The sequence below is a fragment of the Apiospora kogelbergensis genome, assembly GCF_038363985.1.
Source record: "Apiospora kogelbergensis strain CBS 113332 chromosome Unknown utg000007l_segment0_segment0, whole genome shotgun sequence".
NCBI lineage: Eukaryota > Fungi > Ascomycota > Sordariomycetes > Amphisphaeriales > Apiosporaceae > Apiospora > Apiospora kogelbergensis.
In genome coordinates this window covers 3,320,217-3,342,638 of record NW_027117424.1, presented here as the reverse complement: position 1 = coordinate 3,342,638, position 22,422 = coordinate 3,320,217, and the positions used below count along the sequence as shown (strand labels likewise).

At 54.5% G+C, this 22,422-nt stretch overlaps 6 protein-coding genes across 6 annotated transcripts; 5 read left to right on the top strand and 1 right to left on the bottom strand.

The window, feature by feature from the left end:
• Positions 1-1,783: 1,783 nt before the first annotated feature.
• On the top strand, positions 1,784-4,048 carry PG998_011458 (dynamin GTPase; the record flags this gene model as incomplete). Its single annotated transcript, XM_066878274.1, has 4 exons — positions 1,784-2,551; positions 2,613-3,191; positions 3,238-3,759; positions 3,824-4,048. The coding sequence occupies 4 exons, from the start codon at positions 1,784-1,786 to the stop codon at positions 4,046-4,048; spliced, it is 2,094 nt and encodes a 697-aa protein (XP_066727328.1).
• Positions 4,049-4,878: 830 nt separating this feature from the next.
• On the top strand, positions 4,879-6,900 carry PG998_011457 (peptide transporter PTR2-A; the record flags this gene model as incomplete). The annotated part of the gene is made up of 3 exons (XM_066878273.1): positions 4,879-5,119; positions 5,197-6,451; positions 6,531-6,900. The coding sequence occupies 3 exons, from the start codon at positions 4,879-4,881 to the stop codon at positions 6,898-6,900; spliced, it is 1,866 nt and encodes a 621-aa protein (XP_066727327.1).
• A 2,144-nt stretch (positions 6,901-9,044) lies between these two features.
• PG998_011456 (uncharacterized protein) lies at positions 9,045-10,513 on the top strand (the record flags this gene model as incomplete). Its single annotated transcript, XM_066878272.1, has 4 exons — positions 9,045-9,256; positions 9,312-9,396; positions 9,465-10,259; positions 10,337-10,513. 4 exons carry the CDS (start codon positions 9,045-9,047, stop codon positions 10,511-10,513), a joined length of 1,269 nt encoding a protein of 422 aa, XP_066727326.1.
• A 200-nt stretch (positions 10,514-10,713) lies between these two features.
• Positions 10,714-12,734, bottom strand: PG998_011455 (uncharacterized protein; the record flags this gene model as incomplete). Its single annotated transcript, XM_066878271.1, has 6 exons — positions 10,714-10,793; positions 10,887-11,130; positions 11,187-11,507; positions 11,612-12,010; positions 12,092-12,353; positions 12,418-12,734. 6 exons carry the CDS (start codon positions 12,732-12,734, stop codon positions 10,714-10,716), a joined length of 1,623 nt encoding a protein of 540 aa, XP_066727325.1.
• A 1,931-nt stretch (positions 12,735-14,665) lies between these two features.
• PG998_011454 (glycosyl hydrolase family 3 N terminal domain-containing protein) lies at positions 14,666-17,614 on the top strand (the record flags this gene model as incomplete). The annotated part of the gene is made up of 1 exon (XM_066878270.1): positions 14,666-17,614. One exon carries the CDS (start codon positions 14,666-14,668, stop codon positions 17,612-17,614), a length of 2,949 nt encoding a protein of 982 aa, XP_066727324.1.
• Positions 17,615-19,170: 1,556 nt separating this feature from the next.
• PG998_011453 (Major facilitator superfamily transporter) lies at positions 19,171-21,020 on the top strand (the record flags this gene model as incomplete). Its single annotated transcript, XM_066878269.1, has 3 exons — positions 19,171-20,271; positions 20,319-20,660; positions 20,718-21,020. The coding sequence occupies 3 exons, from the start codon at positions 19,171-19,173 to the stop codon at positions 21,018-21,020; spliced, it is 1,746 nt and encodes a 581-aa protein (XP_066727323.1).
• Between the last annotated feature and the right edge of the window lie 1,402 nt (positions 21,021-22,422).

Here is a 22,422-nt window from a genome sequence, read left to right as displayed (position 1 = left end):
CTAGATTGTTGGTAAAGGAGTATCAACGCTTGGAGTTGTCGGTTTTCAAGTGATTTTCTTTGTTCGCCATCTCACCCTGTGTTCCTTTGTCCGACAGTTTTTGACACAAAGAACCAGATTTTCGCCTAAACACAGGACTTCACTAGCGCTATTTAGGCATGGTGTGGTGCTAAAACCGCAAACAAAGACATATGTTGTAATCAAGATATCCACACGTAGCTGAAGAGACCCGGATAGTATGCAATGTCTTTTCAAGAGACTTTTGGATTACTGGGGGTTATGAATGGACAATCCCTTCTACATACATAGGTGTGCGTCTACTGGCTCGTTCCTCCCGACATCGCTTATTTTAGCCGCCATACGTTGCCTCTTACTGCAGCCCCTATTCAGAATCGAGACGTCCAAGTCGATCCACCTCTCGACATCAACAAAAACCCTCACTGGCTTCGAATGTAACAACATCAGGTTCGGTGGCGCAGCCAGCCAGAACAATCACGCCTTCGGAGGACCAACAGGTAGTTAGGTGTCTCTGTTCGTGTGTGACAAACCTCTCTATTCACTCTGTGCCTTTGCATGGCACTAATAACCGCAGGCTCGCCTGTCTGTGTTACTAACTGTCCTCAGCCTTCGTGAATCCACAGGTTTTTCTTATCAACCCGTCGAAGGTGAACAAGGGCGATAGGCGTCGACGCAGCTTCGCATCCATGGATCGGCGGAAGATCTCTGGAATCAGACACGGTGAGTATCCGGTATCCTTAGATATCATTAAACTGGAGCTGTATCCCGGTTTATCAGTGACGACCCCGACGCCGGCTGTAAGTTCATTATGGCAGACTACACTGCAGTATGTTTCTAGTAAAGCCGATCCAGCGGTTCTGCTGACGTATTGGAACAATTGATGGTGAACGGGCCACTTGCAGAGCTAAAGTCACGTATTAGTTTCTGGAATCTCGGATGGCGCCTTTGCTCTGAAATAGAAAGTTGCTAACGATACTCCTTTTGGTTTATTCATAATATTATTCCGTTTCGATGTTGTTCAAAGTTCAACAAGCGCCCCCGTTCCCCATTTCTAGGTTCCACTGACCAAATCCAGAATAACGCGACAGACAGCGAATGGAGTACCCAGTACGGTTTATATGATGGGGTGTAGTTTCAGTTGGACAGCCTACAGAGCGTGGAGGCGAGAAATCAACAGTGAAAAAAGTATTGCTCAAGTGGTCTCGTTCGATAACATCAGGTCATGTTCTTCTAACTTGCGCATCCGTGGTTGAACACCAATGCAGAGTCCCGCATGTGATAAGGTTCCCGTCATACTGGCCAACGGAATCAGCAACATCATCCTTGGTTCATCCGTATCATATATACTTTTAATCCAGAAAGGGGGCACTGGCTTGATTGGACCAATGACCTTAGGCAAGGTTTGAGACTTAGACTGGCGGTGGCTGGATACGAAACAGCTACTGCAGACACGTACCTTATTGGGACACAGAGTTCTTACAAGGCATTGATAGCGAGTCACGGTGTCGGGAGCAGGTTCGGGTTCAGAAAGATCCCAAACTACAGTTCTCATACTCCGTACAACTGTCATCTCAATAATCTGTGCCCAGTGCCCATTTGCATTTTCGTCCTTGGGAAGTTGGTAACCGTTTCTTCTCTCCCTTGGGAGCATGCTATCATGGCTTCTATTTCCTTTATTACCTGTCGTTCCGCGCAAATTACTGCGCGAAAAAGTACGATCCATTCAAGAGCACTATTCGACTGGCTCAGGGTCAATTACAGCAATATGGCAATCGACTCCAACCTATGCCGTGCTTCTCCCAGTTCTTTACCTGCACTGGATGGACTACAGTCCACCAGGTCGAAAAAACGAATTGACCAAATTGACCGGATCAGATCTTATGGGATTGGTGATATTGTCTCCTTGCCTCAGATCATAGTATGTGGAGATCAATCTGCCGGGAAAAGCTCCGTTTTGGAAGGGATTACCGGCATGCCATTTCCAAGAAAAGATGGGATTTGCACAAGATTCCCCACCGAAATCATTCTTAGACGAAGCTTGGAAGAGAAGTCGATTGCTGCAAGTGTCCAGCCTCATCCATCTCGGCCAGCCGCAACTCGTGGCCTACTCTCTGGCTACAGAAGAAGCATGGCGAACATGTCAGAGTTGCCCGAAGTTACTTACGAAGTCTCCGCATGTATGGGGGTTCGCGGCCATCCTGAAGTCACCGACGGCAGCGCATTTGCTTTGGACGTATTACGCATTGAAATCAAGGGCTATACGGACTTCAACCTTACTGTGGTTGATCTCCCAGGCCTTATCTCGGTGTCCAACGAAGAACAGACTGATGCAGATGTCGAACTTATCAGGACAATGGTGGAAGACTATGTCTCCAGTAGTCGCGCCATCATATTGGCAGTCGTTCAAGCCGGCAATGACATCGCTAACCAGTCGATTGTCGAGCTCGCACGAAAACACGATCTCCAGGGGCAGCGCACGGTGGGAATTATCACGAAAGCGGATTTGATCAATAAGGGAACTGAGGGGCGCCTGGTAGAACTTGCGATGAATCAGGGGGAATATCAAACTGGAACACGGTTTCTTCTTGCTTAAGAATCCTACACCAGCGGAACTTGAAGCAGGTGTCACGGCCCAACAGCGCTTAGTGGCAGAGATGGACTTCTTCTCCTCGCATATTTGGCAGTCCCAGGGCCTGGATATGAGCCGCGTCGGGGTGGTCAATCTGAGAATATTCCTACAGGATTTACTGGACAGCCATATCGAAAAGGAGCTACCCAATGTTATCGAAGAAGTCAAACACCAACTCCGGAATGCGGAGGCCAGCTTGTGTCTCATGGGTCCAGAGCGGTCCAGTGTTGGAGATATTCGATTTTTTATGACGAATATCAGTATGGATATCTATCAATTCGTTCAGAATTCCCTGAATGGCGACTATTATGGAACTCAGCGGGATTACTTCCAAGCGGACTCGAAATCCAAGCTTCGTGCTGTGATTCACAGACTCAACACCAATTTTGCGGCACGCATGCGTGACAGTGGCCAGAAACGACAAATCAGCAGCGCAGCCGCATGCGATTCCAAAGATGTCACGGTGTGTGATTTGGAGAACATAGCACCTACAGTGCAACGTCTCCTTGTCAGTGAGCAGAGTATGGATTCATGGGCGAAGAGTGTATGTATGAACCCAACGATCAAACATCACTGCTAAACATAGACAGGTCTATGCGGACACTAGGGGGCGTGAGCTCCCAGGTAACCACAACTATGTGTTGGTGGCCGAGCTTTTTCGGGAACAGTCCACACTATGGGGGCCGATAGCTAAGGCTCATGTTCGAGACGTCTTTACAGCATTGGCCCAATGGATAAAGACGTCTGTGGTTGGAATCATCCAGGAACCGAAAGTCAAAACTCAAATTGTGAGTATCTGCCTCCGCTGGCTTGATGATGCGGAGTTGCGAGCAGATAAGGAGCTAGAGAAGCTCTTGACGGATGAAAAACAACATCCCATCACGTATAACCATTACTATACAGATAACATCCAAACCGCTCGACACAATGCGTTGTTCAAACCGATCCAGAGTGTCTTGAAAGACACATTCAAAGTCGACCCAAAAGACAAAGAGGCCACAACCACGGTTGATTTATCATTATCTCTCGGCGCCATAAGAGGGAAGATCATCGTCAATATGGATCAGCAGGCATGCTCTGACGCCTTGATTTGCTTAAACGCTTACTATAAGGTCAGTGCTGAATACAAAGACACGCTCTTTGGCCGTTCGACGCTCAAATACTGATACATCTCAGGTTGCGTTGAAAACATTCGTTGACAACGTATGTCGCCAAGTAATCGAGAGACACATTCTTGTGCGACTTCCGGAAATATTCAGCCCGTCTATGATTGCACAGTTGCCGGATGAAGAGATACTACATCTTGGGTCTGAAAGCAAGAGTCATAAGCGAAAGCGAGAAGGACTTCTTGAAAAGCAGCGTATGCTCAAAACAAGCCTCGAAGATTTACAGCAGAGTTAAGGACGGGGCAAGAGGCGGAGGCTCCTTGATTCTCGGTTAACATTCCTGGTCCGCCGAGCCAGTGCAGGAGGAGAGTGGCAAATCATGCATGTAAAGCGCGTCTAAGTATGCCGTCCAGACTGCGGGGTCTGCTCTTTGGTCGCATCACGGGGTTGGATACCAACAGCTCGGCGCCGGTGGATCCTGTCTTCTGCCCCTGCACTTGTCAGATATCGCGAGTTGTAACGTAATGGGGAAGCTGTCTATCACTTGGCACGTGGATTTATGTCATTCTATTTCCCAGCGGTACGGGGCCGGTATGCGATAAAGATGAAATTCCAGTGCGGTTAAACCCGGTGTACTCCGCAGACTGTTGGCGATTTTGCTTTCCCCAGCTGAGCCGCCTCTCGTGCCAAGTGCTTGGCAAGTCTTGGACGCACCACGCGATAACATCTACCTTCCCGATTGGGTACATCTGGATAAATCTACGCGCTTGGCGCTTACAAGCTTCGGGCCCAATGAGCTTGTGCTATTGGCACGTCTTGGGGCACGCCGAAATTGTGCCCCGTCTCCCCAAGTGGCTGGGCCCAAGAACGTTGGCCAAGCACTTGGCGAGCCAAGACGTATACGGGGACTTGCTGCAATGGGCATCGCGCTGGTTGCCCCGCGAAGAATGCGACAGAGCGCAGGGTCGTGATAGCGTGTGCTTGACAGGTTGACATGTGTAATCGCATTGCCTTAGACGCCGTGGGCCGCTGGTATAAAATCCCCGGACTGGACGCTTCGGTTCTGCGCGGGGGAGGCATCGCTTGAGCTGTTGTTGATCGCACCGTCTGTTCGCACTTCCTACGATGGCTACCAAGGCAAGCCTCGAAATCACCAAGGGCGGCACGCTCGTCGAGCCCATCCCGGGCTACGCCAGCGTGTCAGACTCGGTCAAGGACGAGTCGGCCGACGTCCTCCATCCCTTTCCCACCGAGGAGGAGTGGGCGACACTCCCCCGCGTAGCAGGCTCGATCCCCTGGACTGCATGGACCGTCGCCTTCGTCGAGTTCGTCGAGCGTTTCTCCTACTATGGCACCAGCGCCGTGTGTAAGTTCTGCTACCGCCACACCTGCTCACCGTATTCTTGAAGAACTCAGCCCGCTGACTCTGCTCGCGCCCTTCAGTTGTCAACTTCATCCAGAAGCCCCTGCCCAAGGGATCCGTCACGGGCGCCGGTTTCCTCATCTCGCCGGGCTCCGGCGCCCTGGGCATGGGACAGCGCGCCTCGACGGGCCTGATCACGTTCAACAACTTCTGGGCCTACTTCACACCGCTGATCGGTGCCTACCTGGCTGACCAGTACTGGGGCCGCTACCTCACGATCCAGTACTCCAACATGGTCGCCATTGTCGGCCACATCATCCTCGTCATGTCCGCCATTCCCGCCGTCATCGTGTACCCGAACGTCTCCATCGCCCTCTTCGCCGTCGGTATCGTCATCATGGGTATCGGTACGGGCGGCTTCAAGTCCAACATCTCGCCGCTCATCGCGGAGCAGTACAAGGACTCCAAGGCGTACGTGCGGGTGCACAAGCGCAGCGGCCAGAAGGAGATCGTCGACCCCGCCGTCACCACGGCCCGCATCTACCTCTACTTCTACTTCCTCGTCAACATGGGTTCCATCACCGGCTCGCTGGCCATGGTCTACTCGGAGCACTTTGTCGGCTTCTGGTTGTCTTTCACCCTGCCCACCATCTGCTACCTCCTGTGCCCGGGCATCCTGATGTACTTCAAGAAGACGTACAAGCTCTCACCGCCGACCGGCTCCGTTCTTCCCACGGCCCTGAAGCTCATCGGCTTCGCCTACCGCAAGAGCACCGGCCTCCGCGACCCGGAGTTCTGGCAGCGCGTCAAGCCTAGCGAGATCCGCGCCCGTGGCGAGACCGTCCCCGCGTGGATGACCTTCGACGATCAGTGGGTTGACGAGTTGAAGCGTGGCGTCGTCGCCTGTAAGGTCTTCGTCTGGTACCCGCTGTACTTCCTGGCCTACAACCAGATGACCAACAACCTGGTCTCCCAAGCTGGCACCATGATCCTCGGTCAGACGCCCAACGACATCGTAGCCAAGCTCAACCCCATTTTCATCGTGATCGTGATCCCCATCATGGACTTCGGCGTCTACCCGGCCCTACGCAAGATGGGCGTTCACCTCACGCCCATCAAGAAGATCACGGCGGGTTTCTTCCTCGCTTCCCTTGCCATGGTCTCGGCCTGCGTCATCCAGGCCTACATCTACAAGCTCTCGCCTTGCGGCTACGAGATCAACAAGCTCACCAAACAGGGGAAGCATTGCACCGCCCCCTTCACGGTCTGGGTGCAAGTTTTCCCCTACGGCCTGGTCGGCATGTCGGAGGTCCTGGCCTCGATCACGAAGCTTGAGTAAGTATCCCTCAGCCCTCCATCCCTGCCTTTGCGCACTTGAGGGAACCTCCTGACTGACCATCTTTCGCGCGAACAGGTACGCCTACACCAAGGCTCCGCAGAACATGAAGTCCACAGTACAGGCCATTGCGCTCTTCACGTCAGCCGTCTCGTCGACTCTGGGCTACGCGCTCGTTGGCCTGTCAGACGACCCGCTCCTGGTGTGGAACTACGGGTCTGTTGCCGTCATCGCCCTGGTCGGCGGCATCGGTTTCTACTTCACCTTCCGCAAGGCCGACCGCGAGGAGGATGCTATGAACAACCTGAAGGCGAGCGCCTTTGTTGGCAAGGATGCCAGCGCCGCCGCTGCTGCGGCGGATGGAACGACGGTCGTCGAGGAGGCTCGCGACGAGGAGAAGCGAGAAGAATCAACTCATGCGGCGGCGAAGAAGAGGGAAGAGGTCTAGGGTAGATTCAGTTGACAGCTTATCGAGTGACGGCGGAAAAGGCCGTGTCGGCAATCAATGTCAATGTTCAATGTTTCAAAACGTGAGTGTCTCGGGCGCAGTCTGATGTTGTGATGATTGCCTGGGCTATGCCAGTCATGTGTCCATGCCGCCATCGATTTGACCATGTTGCTGCTTTAGCCACTGCAGAACCGTTATCTTCTAGAACTCAACCGTGGTCTCGAGGAGTATGAAACCGACGTAACTCGCCATGGACACGAAACCGATGTAACCCATCATGCGAGGCGCAACTGGCAGGTCAACGAAGCATCTTCCCAAAACTGGTTTCTGGTTGAAGTCAAATGGCGGATGGGGGTTAGCGCCCCCAGTCCCCTGGTCTCCCCTACGCGCTGTAAATAGGCCAGTATACATGTTTACGGCACAGCCGTAATTCGTTCTTGAAGCGAACTGCATACTTATCTCAAAAACAGACTCGAGTAATACAACGACTCGACCTTCCAATTCCACTTGCTTCTTTTGAAATCGAACCATTCGTCATAGTCCTGGTGCTGTTCTCTAACCTCGGCGCCGTTTCACGTTTCTGGCGCGAAGACAGACGCGCTGCCCCAAAACCCCGCGCTCCGAGTCGCGGGGTTTACTGGAGACGGGAAAAGGGACTACGAGCCCAAAGTCGCGACAACGTCGTCACGGAGGAGGACGGTGAACGCAATGTCATCGACATCGAATTAGTATGCAGATGATGCATACGCGGTTTGACTGTCATCGGAAGCTGGCAGAGTTGTCAGGCGATGTAGGTCGTGAATCTGGATGTTCTAGATGTTGGAGTGAGTCAAGTGGCATGTCCTGTACTGTACACCGACGGCTCCAGCAGTTCCCGACCATTTCCCATCATATACATCCGGATCACCGGAATGTGCCTAAGGCTAGGTGCGCATCAAGTTATAGACCTACTATACCTAGTTACGCTCTATCCGTATTCCGGATAGTATTGAGATAGCTTAGCCGGTTATGTATTACTGCAAACAGCATTCCAAAGACGATTTGCTTTTAGCGCTTCATGCGTGCTGAGGCCCCCAATTTATCCCCAGACCAACCAACTGTGTACTAGCAGCCACCTTTAATGATCCTTCACGCTTCCGTATTGGAAACCCCCACAGAAGAGGTCAAAGTAGGATCCAACACAACGATAATACATCCAACCACACCGACTGACATTCCGTTTCCTCTACACCCAACTCAGGGACGATCAGATGGCAGTCGATGAAGAATGCGAAGCATGGAATTGGCACCGAGTCAAGACCCATGGCCCGCTTTATTATACTGGAAACGCCCAGAGAAATAGAGGCTACAGTCTAGACTTTTAGACAGGAACATCGCCCCCGTAGTCGAGTGGATACTGTTAGAAGATTCTAAGGTAATCAAACTTTATTCTGACCTGTTTCTGCGGATTCCTGCGCTTTCATGGCCCCTAGATTTGGAGAAATGACACGAGCCCATGCTTGACAACACCAGGCTGGCTGTGCTAGGGCCTCGGTGAACGCGGCACCCACGCTCGCGGCCGATGCAGTTGGGGAGGGAAGGGGCCAGGGACACTATGACGGCATACGTATACATACAATCCCGACCTATGGGCAAATGGGGAGAGCCGGCGGCGTATGTAGTTGGCTCTCTATGTTGGTCATTGGACGCAGCCCGACGGTCCCGCCGACCAGGGTCGAGGACAGGGGTTGTCGAGATGCGTGGGAAACCCCGTCACCCAACCAGATTGTTGTCAAGGATGAATCAACATGCCACACCCCTCCAAATCTGTCGTTCCTGGGGCCTACATAGGGCAGTTCCGGCTCGGCCTCCCCCTTGCGCCTCGCTACCGGCCTTAGTGATTCGCATCGGCAGATGTGCATTACGTTCGTCGACAGGGCGTAGCAAACTCAAAAAGCCGGATAGGGGGGGCGTCGCATTGCCCGTGGGAGCCGTGGGAGGGGGGTCCATTTTCCTGGTATATATAGGCTGTCAAGATGGTCCCGTCGCTTTGGGTCTTCCTTTCTGGCACCCACCTTCCCTATCGGTCTTTCTAGGATTCGATATAGTCACTCTTTACCTTGCAATCCGTTTTTCCGTTCCTTCTCTTTCCCCCAGGTCCAGCTATGTTCAATCTTAATTCCATCCTCAAGGCTTCGGCCATCCTGGGTTTCCTCAGCGTCGAGGCTACCTGTCTCCCTCGCGCCTCGGCTAGTACCAAGAACGGATCTAGCAGTCTCGTCGCTTCGACGTACTTCGCCGGCTACCATGTCAACAAGGGCTTCCCGGTGGCTGACATGCCGTTCGAGAAGTACACAGATGTGAAATATGCCTTCGCGTAAGACATACCAGGTCTCTTCATGACTCGAATAGAAGCTGACCCAAGAGTATAGGGAGACTGAGGCTGATGGTTCCCTCAACCTCACCTTGTCCGCGCCTGATCAGATCCCGGCCTTCGTGTCGGCTGCCAAGGCCAAGGTTCGTCTAGTCTCATCGAGTATGACAGTAGGGGCATATTACTGACTGACTATGTTCCAATCTTCCAGGGCGTCAAGGCCATGATCTCCATCGGCGGGTGGACCGGCAGCCGCTACTTCTCCTCCATGATCGGGTCGGCCGAGAACCGCACCGCCTTCGTCAAGACGTGCGTCGACCTCGTCAACAAGTACAGCCTGGACGGTCTCGACTTCGACTGGGAGTACCCCAACCGCCAGGGCCTCGGCTGCAACGTCATCAACAAGGACGACACGGCCAACTACCTCGCTTTCCTGCAGGAGCTCCGCAAGGACCCCAAGGGCAAGTCGCTGTGGCTGACGGCCGCGGGCTCCCTGTTCCCGTGGTACGGCCCCAGCGGCGCGTCGTCGACGGACCTGGGCGCCTTCGCCAGCGTGCTCGACTACGTCATGATCATGAACTACGACATCTACGGCGCGTGGGCGGCCACGGCGGGCCCCAACGCGCCCCTCGAGTTCGCCTGCGACAAGCGCAACAACCAGGGCGGCGGCAAGGAGGGCGTCGCCAAGTGGGCCGCCGCGGGCCTGCCCATGAACAAGATCGTCCTCGCCGTCGCCGCCTACGGCCACAGCTTCTCCGTCACCCCCGCCGCCGCCTTCCCCAACGGCACCGCCGGTCCGCTCAACGCCTACCCCGCCCAGAACTCGTCCAACCGCCTCCAGGGCGGCAGCTGGGACTCCGACCCGCCCATCGACCCTTGCGGCGCGCCCCAGCCCCACAGCGGCACCTGGACCTTCCGCGCCATGATCGAGGAGGGCAAGTTCCTCGACGCCGAGGGCAACCCCTCCAAGGGCATGGCCTCGGGATACGACAGCTGCAGTCAAACTGTAAGTCTTCTTCCAACCCTTTTCTCCCCCGATCACATCTATCGCTGAGCAAGTACCTAACATCGCCTGTCCAATAGCCCTTCCTCTACGACCAGACTCGCCAGACTTTCATTTCGTATGACAACGCGAAGTCCCTCGCCGTCAAGGGCGAGTACGTCAAGAGCTCGGGTCTCGCCGGCTTCGCCACGTTCGAGGCTGGTGGCGACTACAAGAACATCTTGGTGGATGCTATCCGGGGCGCAGTTGGTCTGTGAGAAGAAAAGAAAAAGTGTGCCGATTTGGCGTGTTAATATGATTTTGGGCATATGCTGTTGCTTTACATATAGAATGTACATATAAAAAACCATGCTCGCTGCTATGTTTGACATTTCATGTACTATTAGGGTATTGTTGAATGTCGAGCTCTTGTCTCACGGTCTTGTGACTCGTCATTGTTCAGTTGTACCTGGGAGTGTTATCGACTGAATTCCAAGCTCAGATGGGGTACACCATGGAACTCTTCTGGCATTACGTAGGTGAAATTCCAGAACTCAACTACATTTGTATTCGTTGGTTAGTAACGAGAGTCATGACTGAACGAGGAGACGTAGTGTGAAAGGAGATGAAAGGGCCTTTCTCAAGACTTACAGTCGCGAAGAGGCCTGCCGCTGCCACCCATTTGCCCAGCGAAGGTCAGTGAGTGTGTCATGTTGGCATTCCCAGACACCTTGATGTTGAGTCCACCAATATCTCCCCAGCCATGCACCGTCCGTCCATCGGCGAATGCGGAGACTACCAGTGTGAAGATGGAAGAGGAGTTGCCATCCGGATAGGACAGATCTAGGTGCCAAGGCGAGACCTGCACATCAAGGCTCTTCTCCGTGGGGTACAGCTACCTGATGTCAGTACCGATGTTCCTAGAAGCATTGGGATGTGGGGACTTCATACCGAAAGGAAGGCGATCTCACTGCCCGTCGTCCATTGTACCACGGCGGGGTTGAACGATTCCTGGGATGTCGACGGACCGCCGACCACGGTCTCCTTGTACGACTCGGCACCGATAGTGACGTTCTTTGAGAGCCACGTGGTGATATTCCGCGACACAAGGTCGTATGGGGGGTAATACGCCTGCGCCTCGAATGTGTGTTCCCCGCTAAAGTTCGTCAGGGACTCCAGGGTCCCCTGGGGAAGCAGCGTGGCGTGGAAGTCGGACAGGACCGCCATCAGTGGGGACCAGGCCCAGTCGGCTGAGTGGCTCATGACTTGAGGCTAGAATTGAGCCGATCCCGATTCCCAAGTCAGCTTGCTGTTCTCCAAATTTTCAAAGAACACAGGGGCTTAGCGAGTATTGGTGATTTCTGGTTCTTGCATACCTTCTTCACGAGAGACGACTGCTCTTTCCCGACCAAAGTCCACATCCATAGCCCCATGAGGCTGACGTAGCGGTTCATGTCATACCCGTAGGCGCGGTCCCATGGACCCGCCATATTCTTCATACCCGGGTGCCAGAGCTGCGCCACGGCAGACCAGGTGTCGCGCAGCATCTTGGGTCCGTACTCGGCCATGGCTGAGTCGGCAGGCAAGTATTTGCACCACAGGAGGAGGCCGAAGATGGACACCCCCGTGTAAGTGCCCGAGTTGAACTCGGACAGCGTGTTGTGCCGGACGAAGAGGTCGATGGCCTCCTGCGCGTACGCCTCGCCCGCGTCGGTCATGTTCTTGTCGCCCAGCCGCCGGCCTGTCCAGCCGGAGACGAAAGCGCGCATCAGGGTCTAGTTGCTCCAGGTCAGTACGAACGAAGGAAGTCCAATTGTTCATATTCCGGTCCTGAGGTCACTGGGATCAAAACGTACCGGGTTGCTGTAGGCCGGATAGAGATTATCGTCGTCTACACCACCTACACGGTAGCTATCTCCGACGGTCGCGTTCCAAAGCGAGGCGAGCATCAGATCCTTCACCGCGTCGCTGATGAGGTCTGGAAATTCCTCAAGCATGACGACGAAGGTCGTCCCGATGAAGCCACGCCAGTTCGGATCCCAAGAGTTGTAGATGCTCGCGGGGTATGCCTCAGTCCCTACCTCGGGCTCTTCTGGGTACTTCTGATAATCGCCATACCTGTTCCCCATGTGTGAGCACCATAAATGCCAAGACATATAAGCTACTTTAATTGAAGGCTTACCACTGCTGTGAAGTGTTCTTGAACTGAGCCCCTATTATGTTGGCGATGATGTGTTCGGCCTCCCTAGCGTCGTTCTTCTCGTTCCGCGTGAGAAGTCCGAGGGCGTACCACGCCGAGCTTCGGGTTTCGTGACGCAGGGCCGCGCCGCCTTCGACGTCGTACAGATAGCCCAAGTCGCTGTCATAATACGTGTCCATCCAGGCCATGGACTCGTTTAGCAGCCCTTGGGCGTTGGGCGACATGGAGGTGGTGACATAGGATGCCGAGCCCAGGGCCGGGAGCCCTGCGACACTCAGCAATAACGGAAGAGCCAACATGATTTTTCAACCCGAGTTCGACTAACCCTTGGAGTAGACGGACCTGAAAACCTGGAGCACCACCAGTATGTGGTTTGGGGGCTACTCAGACATTTTGTACATATCGTGAGGGGGCTGGGTAGGCCTCCCTGCCCCTGTCGGGCCGCTGGACTCGATAGCGAAGAGGCTCGCTTGCTGGTTTCCTCGGCAAGCATCACTCTTCGCCGCATTCGCCGTGAACGACTCGCAGAAACCCTTCATCATATTATGGGGCACCTGCCATATGTGCACTAGGGGATCCTGCCAAGACGTGGGGTAACTCGGCGAAGTGCGGGAAACAACCCAGATCGTGACATGTTGTGACAGGGTGTCAGATAAAGCTTCCGACGATCTATACCATAGAAGCAGGTACGGTTATCTGCAACATGGAAATATCGTTCGATGGGAAAATACAGTGGACAGAAGGACCCGAATTAGGCTTTCGAATACGGGAGTTACCAATCTGTGAATGAGTTGGACCCCTCTAAGCCCCATCTGGGCCTAGGCTGGATAGCCGTAGATGTATTATACTGCGGACATGTGTGTCTTGCTTCAACTTCGACGTTGGTTATTTGCGTGGCTCTCGTTCCATACCGGCCAGAAGCCAGCATCCTGATTCCTAATACAGGAGTCCTCGCTGAGCGATTGGTCCATGCTGCACTGTCTCGTCTGCCAGTGTCACTTTGAGACTCAAACTTGGTGTGCATGTCATCGTTTATGAAAGACATCACTGTTTTCAGAGTGACTCTCGGAGCGAAATCAGATAACGAAGATGTAGAGGGAGGCGAGTATTGCTTTTATTGCCGGCGATGATGCTGCATTGTATCCCGGAGCTGCCTAGCCCATGGACTCGAACGAACTGAGGCCTCTTCTCAAGAGCCTGCTGAGCATCAGCACACCTGGAAGAGAATATATCAGCGTCCATCAACCAATCTTGATGCCCTATACTTGCAAGTTTCTCCTATCGCGAGCTTCGTTTCCTGGGCAAGAGCGAGGTGTTCGCGGAGCCAGTGGCCCATCGAACGCGTCCAGATCTCACGGCTCTTCCTTGACAGTTTTGTTCACTCCCCCTCCCACGTTGTATGGTAGCTTATCCGGCAAGAACTGCACGCAACTTCACGAGAACAACTAGGGCAAGTAACAACAAACACAAAGGGTCCATCCATGTGACGGTGGATGGAGCGATGATACATGGCGATATCCTGAATGGGGGCGGTTAGGCCTATTAAGGTTGTTCTAGCGTCCAAAGGTGGTAGCCAACAGGGGATGAGGACGCTAAAGCAGTGCTAAAGCCCCTGAGAGAACGGGGCGGATGCAGGGCCTGCAGAAGCTTGGATGGTAGCGGGCATCAGTGCGGGATGCCAAGAGCCATCTGGAGTTTCAAGATGCCGTCGCCCTCGTCTCAATCTGGAGGCAAGACCGGACTGGAACGTTTCAACCGAAATGTTTCCTCGTCGCGCCAATTGCTATTTGACTCTTGTCTCGCCCTCTTCCATTACTTGCTTCTTCTCATCCTCCAATTCCGTCGTTTTTGCTTCGTCTTTGCATCTTTTCGTTTGCTGGCAAGCGTTTTCTTCGTAGACGTTTGAAGCAAGCTTAGCTTGTGTGTTATGACGTGCCAGCTCTAAAGTCTGGTAGTCTTGCCTTGATCCAAGACTTCGACAATTTCCATTTCCCACCATCAACCGCCATCATCCGTTCGTTCCGGCGCCTAGACGGTGAACCATTTCTTCCTTTTAGACCTGAGAAAAAGCTCCAAGGGCAAACCTGAGCTGCATTATTATTTTAATCTGGGTTATTGGTAAGAAGATCTGGCTCCTGTGAAACCATAATCATGCTGACTGGAAATATGTAGATGGGAGTCTAGCAACCTTACAACCTACTCTACCCGCAAACCCGAGTCTCTCTCCATCATGGACGGTGCCAAGCAGGGCCTCCTGAGCCCCCGGCCAAAGGAGGACTCGGAGCCTCTACGCCGATCCATGGATGGCCGCCGGTCTATGGACGGTCGCCGCTCGTTCGATGCCCGGCCTTCCTTCGATAACCGCTCTTCGCTCGACTCCGACCTCGACGCAACCGAGTTCCTCCAGTCCGATCCCCTTACTGGCGAAAAAAATGAACAAAAAATGGCCTTCCAGGCCAGGAGGCGCAATTGCTGCGTGCGACTCTTTTGCGGCTGCTGCTGCGGTCGCTCCCGGCCCTGCCTCTTCAGCTGCTTAGCCGTCGTTGCCCTGGTTTTCATTGCATTGGGAGCCGGCGGTTTCTTCGCGTTCAAGAAGCTCAAAGGCGCCCCACAGGACGGCCTCTCCCCGCCCTGGTATCCCACGCCCAAGGGTGGCACGGCGCGCAGCTGGGCCGACAGCTACCGAAAGGCCAGCGAGATGGTGAGCAAGATGACGCTGCCTGAAAAAGTGAACATTACCACTGGTACTGGCTGGCAGATGGGCCCCGCCGTGGGCAACACGGGCCCTGCTACCAATGTCGGCTTCCCGTCGCTGGCGCTCCAAGACGGTCCCCTGGGTATTCGCTTCGCGGATAACGCCACCGCTTTCCCGGCCGGCATCACGGTCGGCGCGACCTGGAACAAGGACCTCATGTACAAGTGGGGCAATGCGCACGCCGTTGAGGCGCGTAAAAAGGGCATCAACGCCATCCTGGGCCCCTGCATCGGCCCCTTGGGACGCATGCCGGCTGGCGGCAGGAACTGGGAGGGCTTCGGCGCCGATCCGTACCTTCAAGGTATCGCGGCCTTCCAGTCGATCAAGGGAATCCAGGACGAGGGCGTCATGGCCACTATCAAGCATCTCGTCGCCAACGAGCAGGAGCACTTCCGCCAGCCCTACGAGTGGGGCTTGCCCAACGCCATCAGCTCCAACATCGACGATCGTACCCTCCACGAACTGTACATGTGGCCCTTTGGCGACGCCGTCAAGGCAGGCGTCGCGAGTGTCATGTGCAGCTACAATCAGGTCAACAACAGCTACGCCTGCGGCAACTCCAAGCTGCTGAACGGCATCCTCAAGGACGAGATGGGCTTCCAAGGTTTTGTTATGAGCGATTGGTTGGCTCAAAGGGCCGGTGTCTCCACCGCCCTCGCAGGTCTCGATATGACCATGCCGGGTGACGGTCTGTTCTGGACCGACGGCAAGAGCTTGTGGGGCTCGGAGCTTACCAAGTCTGTCATGAACGGTTCCGTTCCCCTGGAGCGTATCAACGACATGGCCACGCGTATCGTTGCTGCTTGGTACCAGATGGGCCAAGACGACAAGGAGAAGTTTGACCCCGAAGGTCCCAACTTTTCATCGTGGACCGACGACGAATTCGGCGTCGAGGCACCAGGTAGCCCGTCAGAACAAGAGAAGGTTCGAGTCAACGAGTACGTCAACGTCATGGGCAACCATTCTGTTCTAGCTCGCAGAATTGGCGCCGAAGGAACTGTCTTGTTGAAGAACGAGAACATGCTTCCCATGGACCACCACGGCAACACCGACATGAGGCGACGCAAGCGAAGACTCAGCAAGAAGCATGCAGGAAAAGCCAAGATCGGCATTTTCGGCGAGGATGCCGGGCCTGGAAAGGGACCCAACGCCTGCAAAGACCGCGGCTGCAACCAGGGCACTCTGGCCTCAGGCTGGGGCTCTGGTGCTGTCGAGTTCCCTTACCTCATCACGCCTGTGGAGAAGCTGGCCGATGAATGGAAAAACAAGGACGAAGTTGACCTGACGACCCATCTCACCAACGACATCCCTAAGCCAGAAGACCTCAAGAGCCGCGACATCTGCATCGTTTTCGCCAATGCCGACGGAGGTGAGGGCTTCATTGCGAGCGACGGCGTTCGTGGTGACCGTCCTGATCTCTTCCTGCAGAAGGGCGGTGATGACCTGATCCTGGCCGTGGCCAAGGACTGTGGCGGCGGCAATGGCGAGGTTCTCGTCGTTATCCACACTGTTGGTCCTGTCATCATGGAGAAGTGGATCGAGCACCCCAACGTTAAGGCTGTTGTCCTGGCCAACCTGCCTGGACAAGAGTCAGGAAATGCGCTGGCCGATGTCATTCTGGGCCACATCAGCCCCAGTGGCCATCTCCCATGGACTATTGGCAAGACTTTGGAAGACTACGGCCCCGGTGCCCAGGTCCTATATCTCCCCAACGGAGTCGTGCCCCAGCAAGACTTCAAGGAGGGCCTCTTTGTGGACTACCGCCATTTCGACAAGTACAGCATCGAGCCTCGCTTCGAGTTTGGCTTCGGTCTATCGTACACGACCTTTAATTTCTCGCCCCTGGACCTCAAGGAGGTCAAGCCCAAGAGCAAGTACCCTGCGGCCCGACCCAAGGACTTCGCCATGCCTCCAGAGTACGACACCAAGATCCCCGACGAGGACGAGGTGCTATTCCCCGAGGGCTTCCGCAAGCTGGACAAGTACGTCTACCCATACATCGAGGACATCGAGGACATCGTCACGCACAAGTACCCGTATCCGGACGGTTACGACACGAAGCAGCCTCTCTCGGGCGCCGGCGGCGACGAGGGCGGCAACCCGGACCTCTGGGAGACGTACGCGACCGTCTCGGTCAACGTGACCAATACGGGCCCCCGGGCGGGCCAGGTGGTGACGCAGCTGTACATGGCCTACCCGCAGGCGGTGCTGAACAGTGTTGTCTTCCCCTACAAGGTGCTGCGTGGGTTCGAGAAGACCATGCTCCAGCAGAACCAGACGCAGACCGTCACGTTCAATCTGACGCGCCGCGACCTCAGCTACTGGGACGTGCAGGAGCAGAACTGGGCTATGGTCGACAGGGGATCGTATACGTTCCATGTTGGGCGCAGTTCGAGGGATCTGCCGGTCAAGATTACGTGGTAAAGATAATGGCATTGTATCATTGGCCTCGTAGAGAAATGCAGTAGAGCTATATAAAGGAACAGGCTCGCGGTTGGATGGGATGCCAGTATAACATCTATTCATACAGGCATTGGCGTATTGGCGAACTGAACAGGGTATATAAAATATGTACATGCTTTGGTCTATAATTCAAGTTTGTAAATTATGATATTCTTGTATCATTCGTCTCTAGTGATCATGTCCTTGGTGTTTTGTGGTTTATTATGTACGCGGCAAGTGTTGGCTGGGTCAATCGTCAAGCCCGGTACAATGAAGACGTTCAGTCAAGCGAGTGTGTTATTGGATAGCGATGAGCTTCTACAGTACAGCAATTGTAGCTGGGCAATTCGGTTTCCACCAGGTAAGAGTCCTTGTCCGGCCGGTGGAACTGAGAGCTACCGTATTTAGCCATCCGCCGTTCCTCCGCGTCCATCAACTCGTGTCCAGTGGACCGAGGTAATGCGCCATAATAAAAACGAGACCTGGTCGGTCGATCGACTCCACGAAGAACATCACGAGTGCATGGTACGTCTGGGGGTATTGCGATGGTATGCGATACCTGGTGCCGACGGATAGCACAAAATGAATATCTCATTGGCATTGATATGTTGCAGCTGTTCCTCTACGGTACGTTGTGACAATCGGTTCCTTACCGATCTACGATGCAGCCAACGGAGGATGCAGTTAGATAGGCAGGAGAAAAGGGTCCGGTGTCACGCGATGCCAGCATCTCTAATGCCATGCATGCATGTTCCTGGAGGAGCTCAGAAGCCCAGCCACGCCTCCCGGGCTCTTCCCAGGTCGACCCCGCTGCGTGAGGCCCGTGAGGGGCAACAAAGAGCAGAGAGGGAGCGATGCTTGTCCGCTAGGGTGAACGGTTTTCTTAGTGAATTTACTGACCTAAGCTGCCTAACCTTAAAGCCCTCTGTTAGAAGCTTTAGCGCTCTCCAAAGCCTTGAAAATCTCCAGAAGAATCTCCAGACGAATCTCCAAGCTACAACCCCAGCCTGCCTGCCTGCATGTCCCATGTCCTTGTCCATGTGCAAGTGCTGAAAGAAAACCACTACCGAAATTTTGCGTCACTTTAAAATCCCTACATACCTACTGACGCATGCCCCGTTGCGCAACATCCTCAATTGATCTCCCATTTGCTGCTCACTATCTTCTTTATCATGACTGCTTGATCTTTGACTGGTGGTGATTATGTTGTGAGAACACATTGCACCCATCCGCCCATGATAATCCAGAATCCCCTTTAGTGCCTTTGTATCGCAAAGGCACTCGATCCGTCGGGCCCAGCTCCTTCGCTCCAAGCCCTACGTCATTGACAGCGACAGCATATAATCGCGCCTTCCCCGGCCGCAACGAAACCGAGAGAGCGAACCAACGGCAGCGACACAGCCCCTTGCGAAAAACATCCCCGTCGAGAACCGACCCGTCGCTGTCGCCCCTCCCTCAAGACAATTCGCTCGACGCGATATTCCAAATCGGATAGTGCGACGCATTGAGGGAAGAAAATACCCAAAGTCATCGCGAGGATGGTGCACACTGGTCAAGTGGCGGCAGCAGCTGCTACTGACTCCTCGCGGAGAGTCGTGGCAGAGGCGGCTGGTGCTCCCAGAACCCCCGTCCGATTGAGGCCGAACCGATTGACCTCGGCAGGCTCGTTCCGCGCCGGCTCGCCTCCCCCAGTGCTCACACCCCTAGGCCGCGGCCTGCGACGAATGTCAACTCAACACCACTACCAGACGTTTCCGACACCCCCGCCGAAAACACCCGGCCACCGCGCCTCGTCCGATGACGGCTCCGACGACGGCGGGGACGACCACGAGCCGACGCCGCTGCCCTGGCGCCAGCTCGCCCTGCTGGCCGTCCTGTCGCTTGCCGAACAGACGGCTCTAAACTCCATTTCGCCCTACCTGCCCACCATGGTTAAGTCCTTCTCCGAGGGCGACGAGTCCAAAGTCGGTCTGTACGTGGGGCTCCTCGCCTCGGCCTTCGCGCTCGCCCAGCTGACGACCAACCTCTTCTGGGGCTATCTTTCCGACATCATCGGCCGGAAACCCGTCATGCTGGTGGGAACCTCGTTCCTCTGCCTATGCTTCGCCATGTTCGGCTTCTGCACCAAGTACTGGCAGCTCATGGTCGTGCACGTGGCCATGGGACTCCTCAACGGCAACGCGGCGGTGGTGCCGACGTGTTTGGGCGAGCTGACAGATCGCAGCAACCAGAGCAAGGCCTTCACGTGGCTGCCCGTTGTCTATAGTCTGGGTAGTATTACCGGTCCGGCACTGGGAGGTCTCCTGGTCGGCCGCGTGGCCGAGGACCAATACCCCTTCCTGGCTCCCAATATCCTGGGCGCTTCGCTGCTGGCGGTGAGCGTGGTCGTCCTCGCCATCTGGTACGAGGAGACGCTGGAAGACCAGGACGAGTCGATGGAATGGTCCGAAAGATTCGAGTGGTTTGCGAGCTTCTTCAAGAGCGGGAAGGGCGGTTCCAAAAGGCCAACCGAGGATAACACCTCGTCGGAAGAAGACGGGCTTCTCGCACCCACCGTGGAGGAGGAAGACGAGCACGACCACAAGGACCCTTCGGACCCCGAAACTTGGAAAGAGATAATGAACCGAACCACCGTCTTGGTCCTTCTCACCTACCTCATTTTCCAGGTGTCCAACATCTCGTTCAGCAGCCTTTATCCCATCTATGCGGCTGCGGCACCCCGACCGGCCGGGATCTCCACTCTGACGTGATTGGCGTATCTCTCTCCATTGCCGGCATCTTCACAATCCTTTTCCAGTTGATCCTGTTTCCGCAGCTGAAAGCCCGACTGGGCAACTTGGGAACTTATCGCGCATCGCTTTTGGGTCTCGCCGTCAGCATGGCTTTGATGCCCTGGATCGGGTACCGCGACTCGTCTCCTCCCTTTGGCGTGGGAAGTGCCAAGATCTGGCTGTACGCGGAGATGGGGGCTATCCTGGTGATCAAGAACATTTGCGCCGTGGGTGGACTGTCCAGCGTCATGTTATTAGTAAGTACCCACCTTGTCGTCTCCTTGTACGTCCATCCACAATGGTGCTAATTTTAGCCGCCCAAACAGATCACGAATTCAGCCCCGTCGCATTCGAGCTTGGGCACCCTGAACGGTGTTGCTCAGACGCTTTCGGCCGCTGGAAGAAGCTTCGGCCCGTTTGTCAGCGGGAGCCTGTTCACCCTCTCGGTTCATGTACAGCCCAAGGGCGAGCTTCTCGCATGGGGCTTGTTCGGCGGAATTACCCTCTTGGGCTGGTTCGCCAGCTTCGGTATTCGAGCCCACGGCCTTGAGAGCACGGATGACGGGTTCGAGGACGTGGAAGAAGAGGTAGCCGACGAGGAGGCCGCCGCACAATGATGATGGATGCTACAGCCAAGGAGAAACCGCGAATCATATGGGAACTTGTCACCGCCATCATCAGCATTTTTGGATTATCATCGGCGTTATTAAAATCAGCATCATCGTCATTACAGCATAGAGTTGGCAAAGTAGAATCGCGCGCGGCAGTGTTGCTTATGTGGGGATGACGCCCGCACTTCCGCACGAGATAGGCGTGGCTGGCCTTCTTACCCGAGCGAAATGAGCCGTGGCTCAGAACAGGCCTTCTTCTCCTTAACTGGATGTTGAACTTCAGCTCGCAAGATGAGGCTCATGGCTGGTGATTGGTAGCTATTGTGGGATACCGAAGTAAGAAGGGTAGCTGACGAGGGACGAGCTGAAGCGTTTCCAGCCGCGCGATTGGCTAGCCCTATGCTATGGCTGATAGACACTGCCATGTTCGCAACCAATGCCGAATTAGGATTCCGGGAAGAGAATTGCATGCATACATACATACATACATATTAATTACAGCACTCGGAGAAATCGAGGGACTAGCACAGCGAGACATTGCATTCAACTGTCTTGGAGACAGGGATCAAATACCATATTCCTTTTCCCCTGTACGGGTTGCTTACTGAGTGGATGGCAGCTACCTCTTTTTAGCGTTGACACAGACACGACGAAGGATCAATTGACAACTGGTGCTAAAAATACAATCACGAACACTCTAAATGCATTCGTTACCAACTGTCAGCAGCCACTATCCAACGTAGGTACGAGAATGCCAAGTGTTACCAGATCTCTAGTGTTGATTCCATAGTCATGATTGGCTTTTTACGAGGTCCACCATAACGAAGTCACATCAATCAGTCCAGCTGCATTTCGCAAATATGTAGTCAGGTCCCCGGTTGGGTGTACGAGGGCACGTGAGACCGTGATGCAATACGGACCGGAGATGGGGGTTAGCGGGCGGCAATAGCCTTATAGGGCTGGCCACTACGTCAACGAGCAGATGAAATCGTGTTCGTTTTGGACAATGCGGTCATGTGGGTTTCGAGCAGCTAAGAACTACTTATCTCCGGCCCTTCTGCGGTGCATTGCTGACGCGCGCCTGGGGATCACGAGAATTCTTACGGGTCTGCGTCTAGCTGGATTTCTGCCTTTGCGTCATGAGTCAATGGGAAATAATGGGAAAAGGATCACGTCGACCGACGGCGGGGGGTCCCGGGGGTGCGTGACCTGAACTCGGGGAACCGTGCATAATAACAATAACATATGTACATACAGTGAGTCGCTAGTAGTAGCAGCATACCGAGCTGTCGGAACCTTTGGGGCACTTCAGGAAGGTTATTTTAGAGGAAGTGACAGGTATGTAACCCATCTGGTAAGACCAGATCTCACCAGGTCATCAAACGAGTTAGTAATCATTGCCATCTTT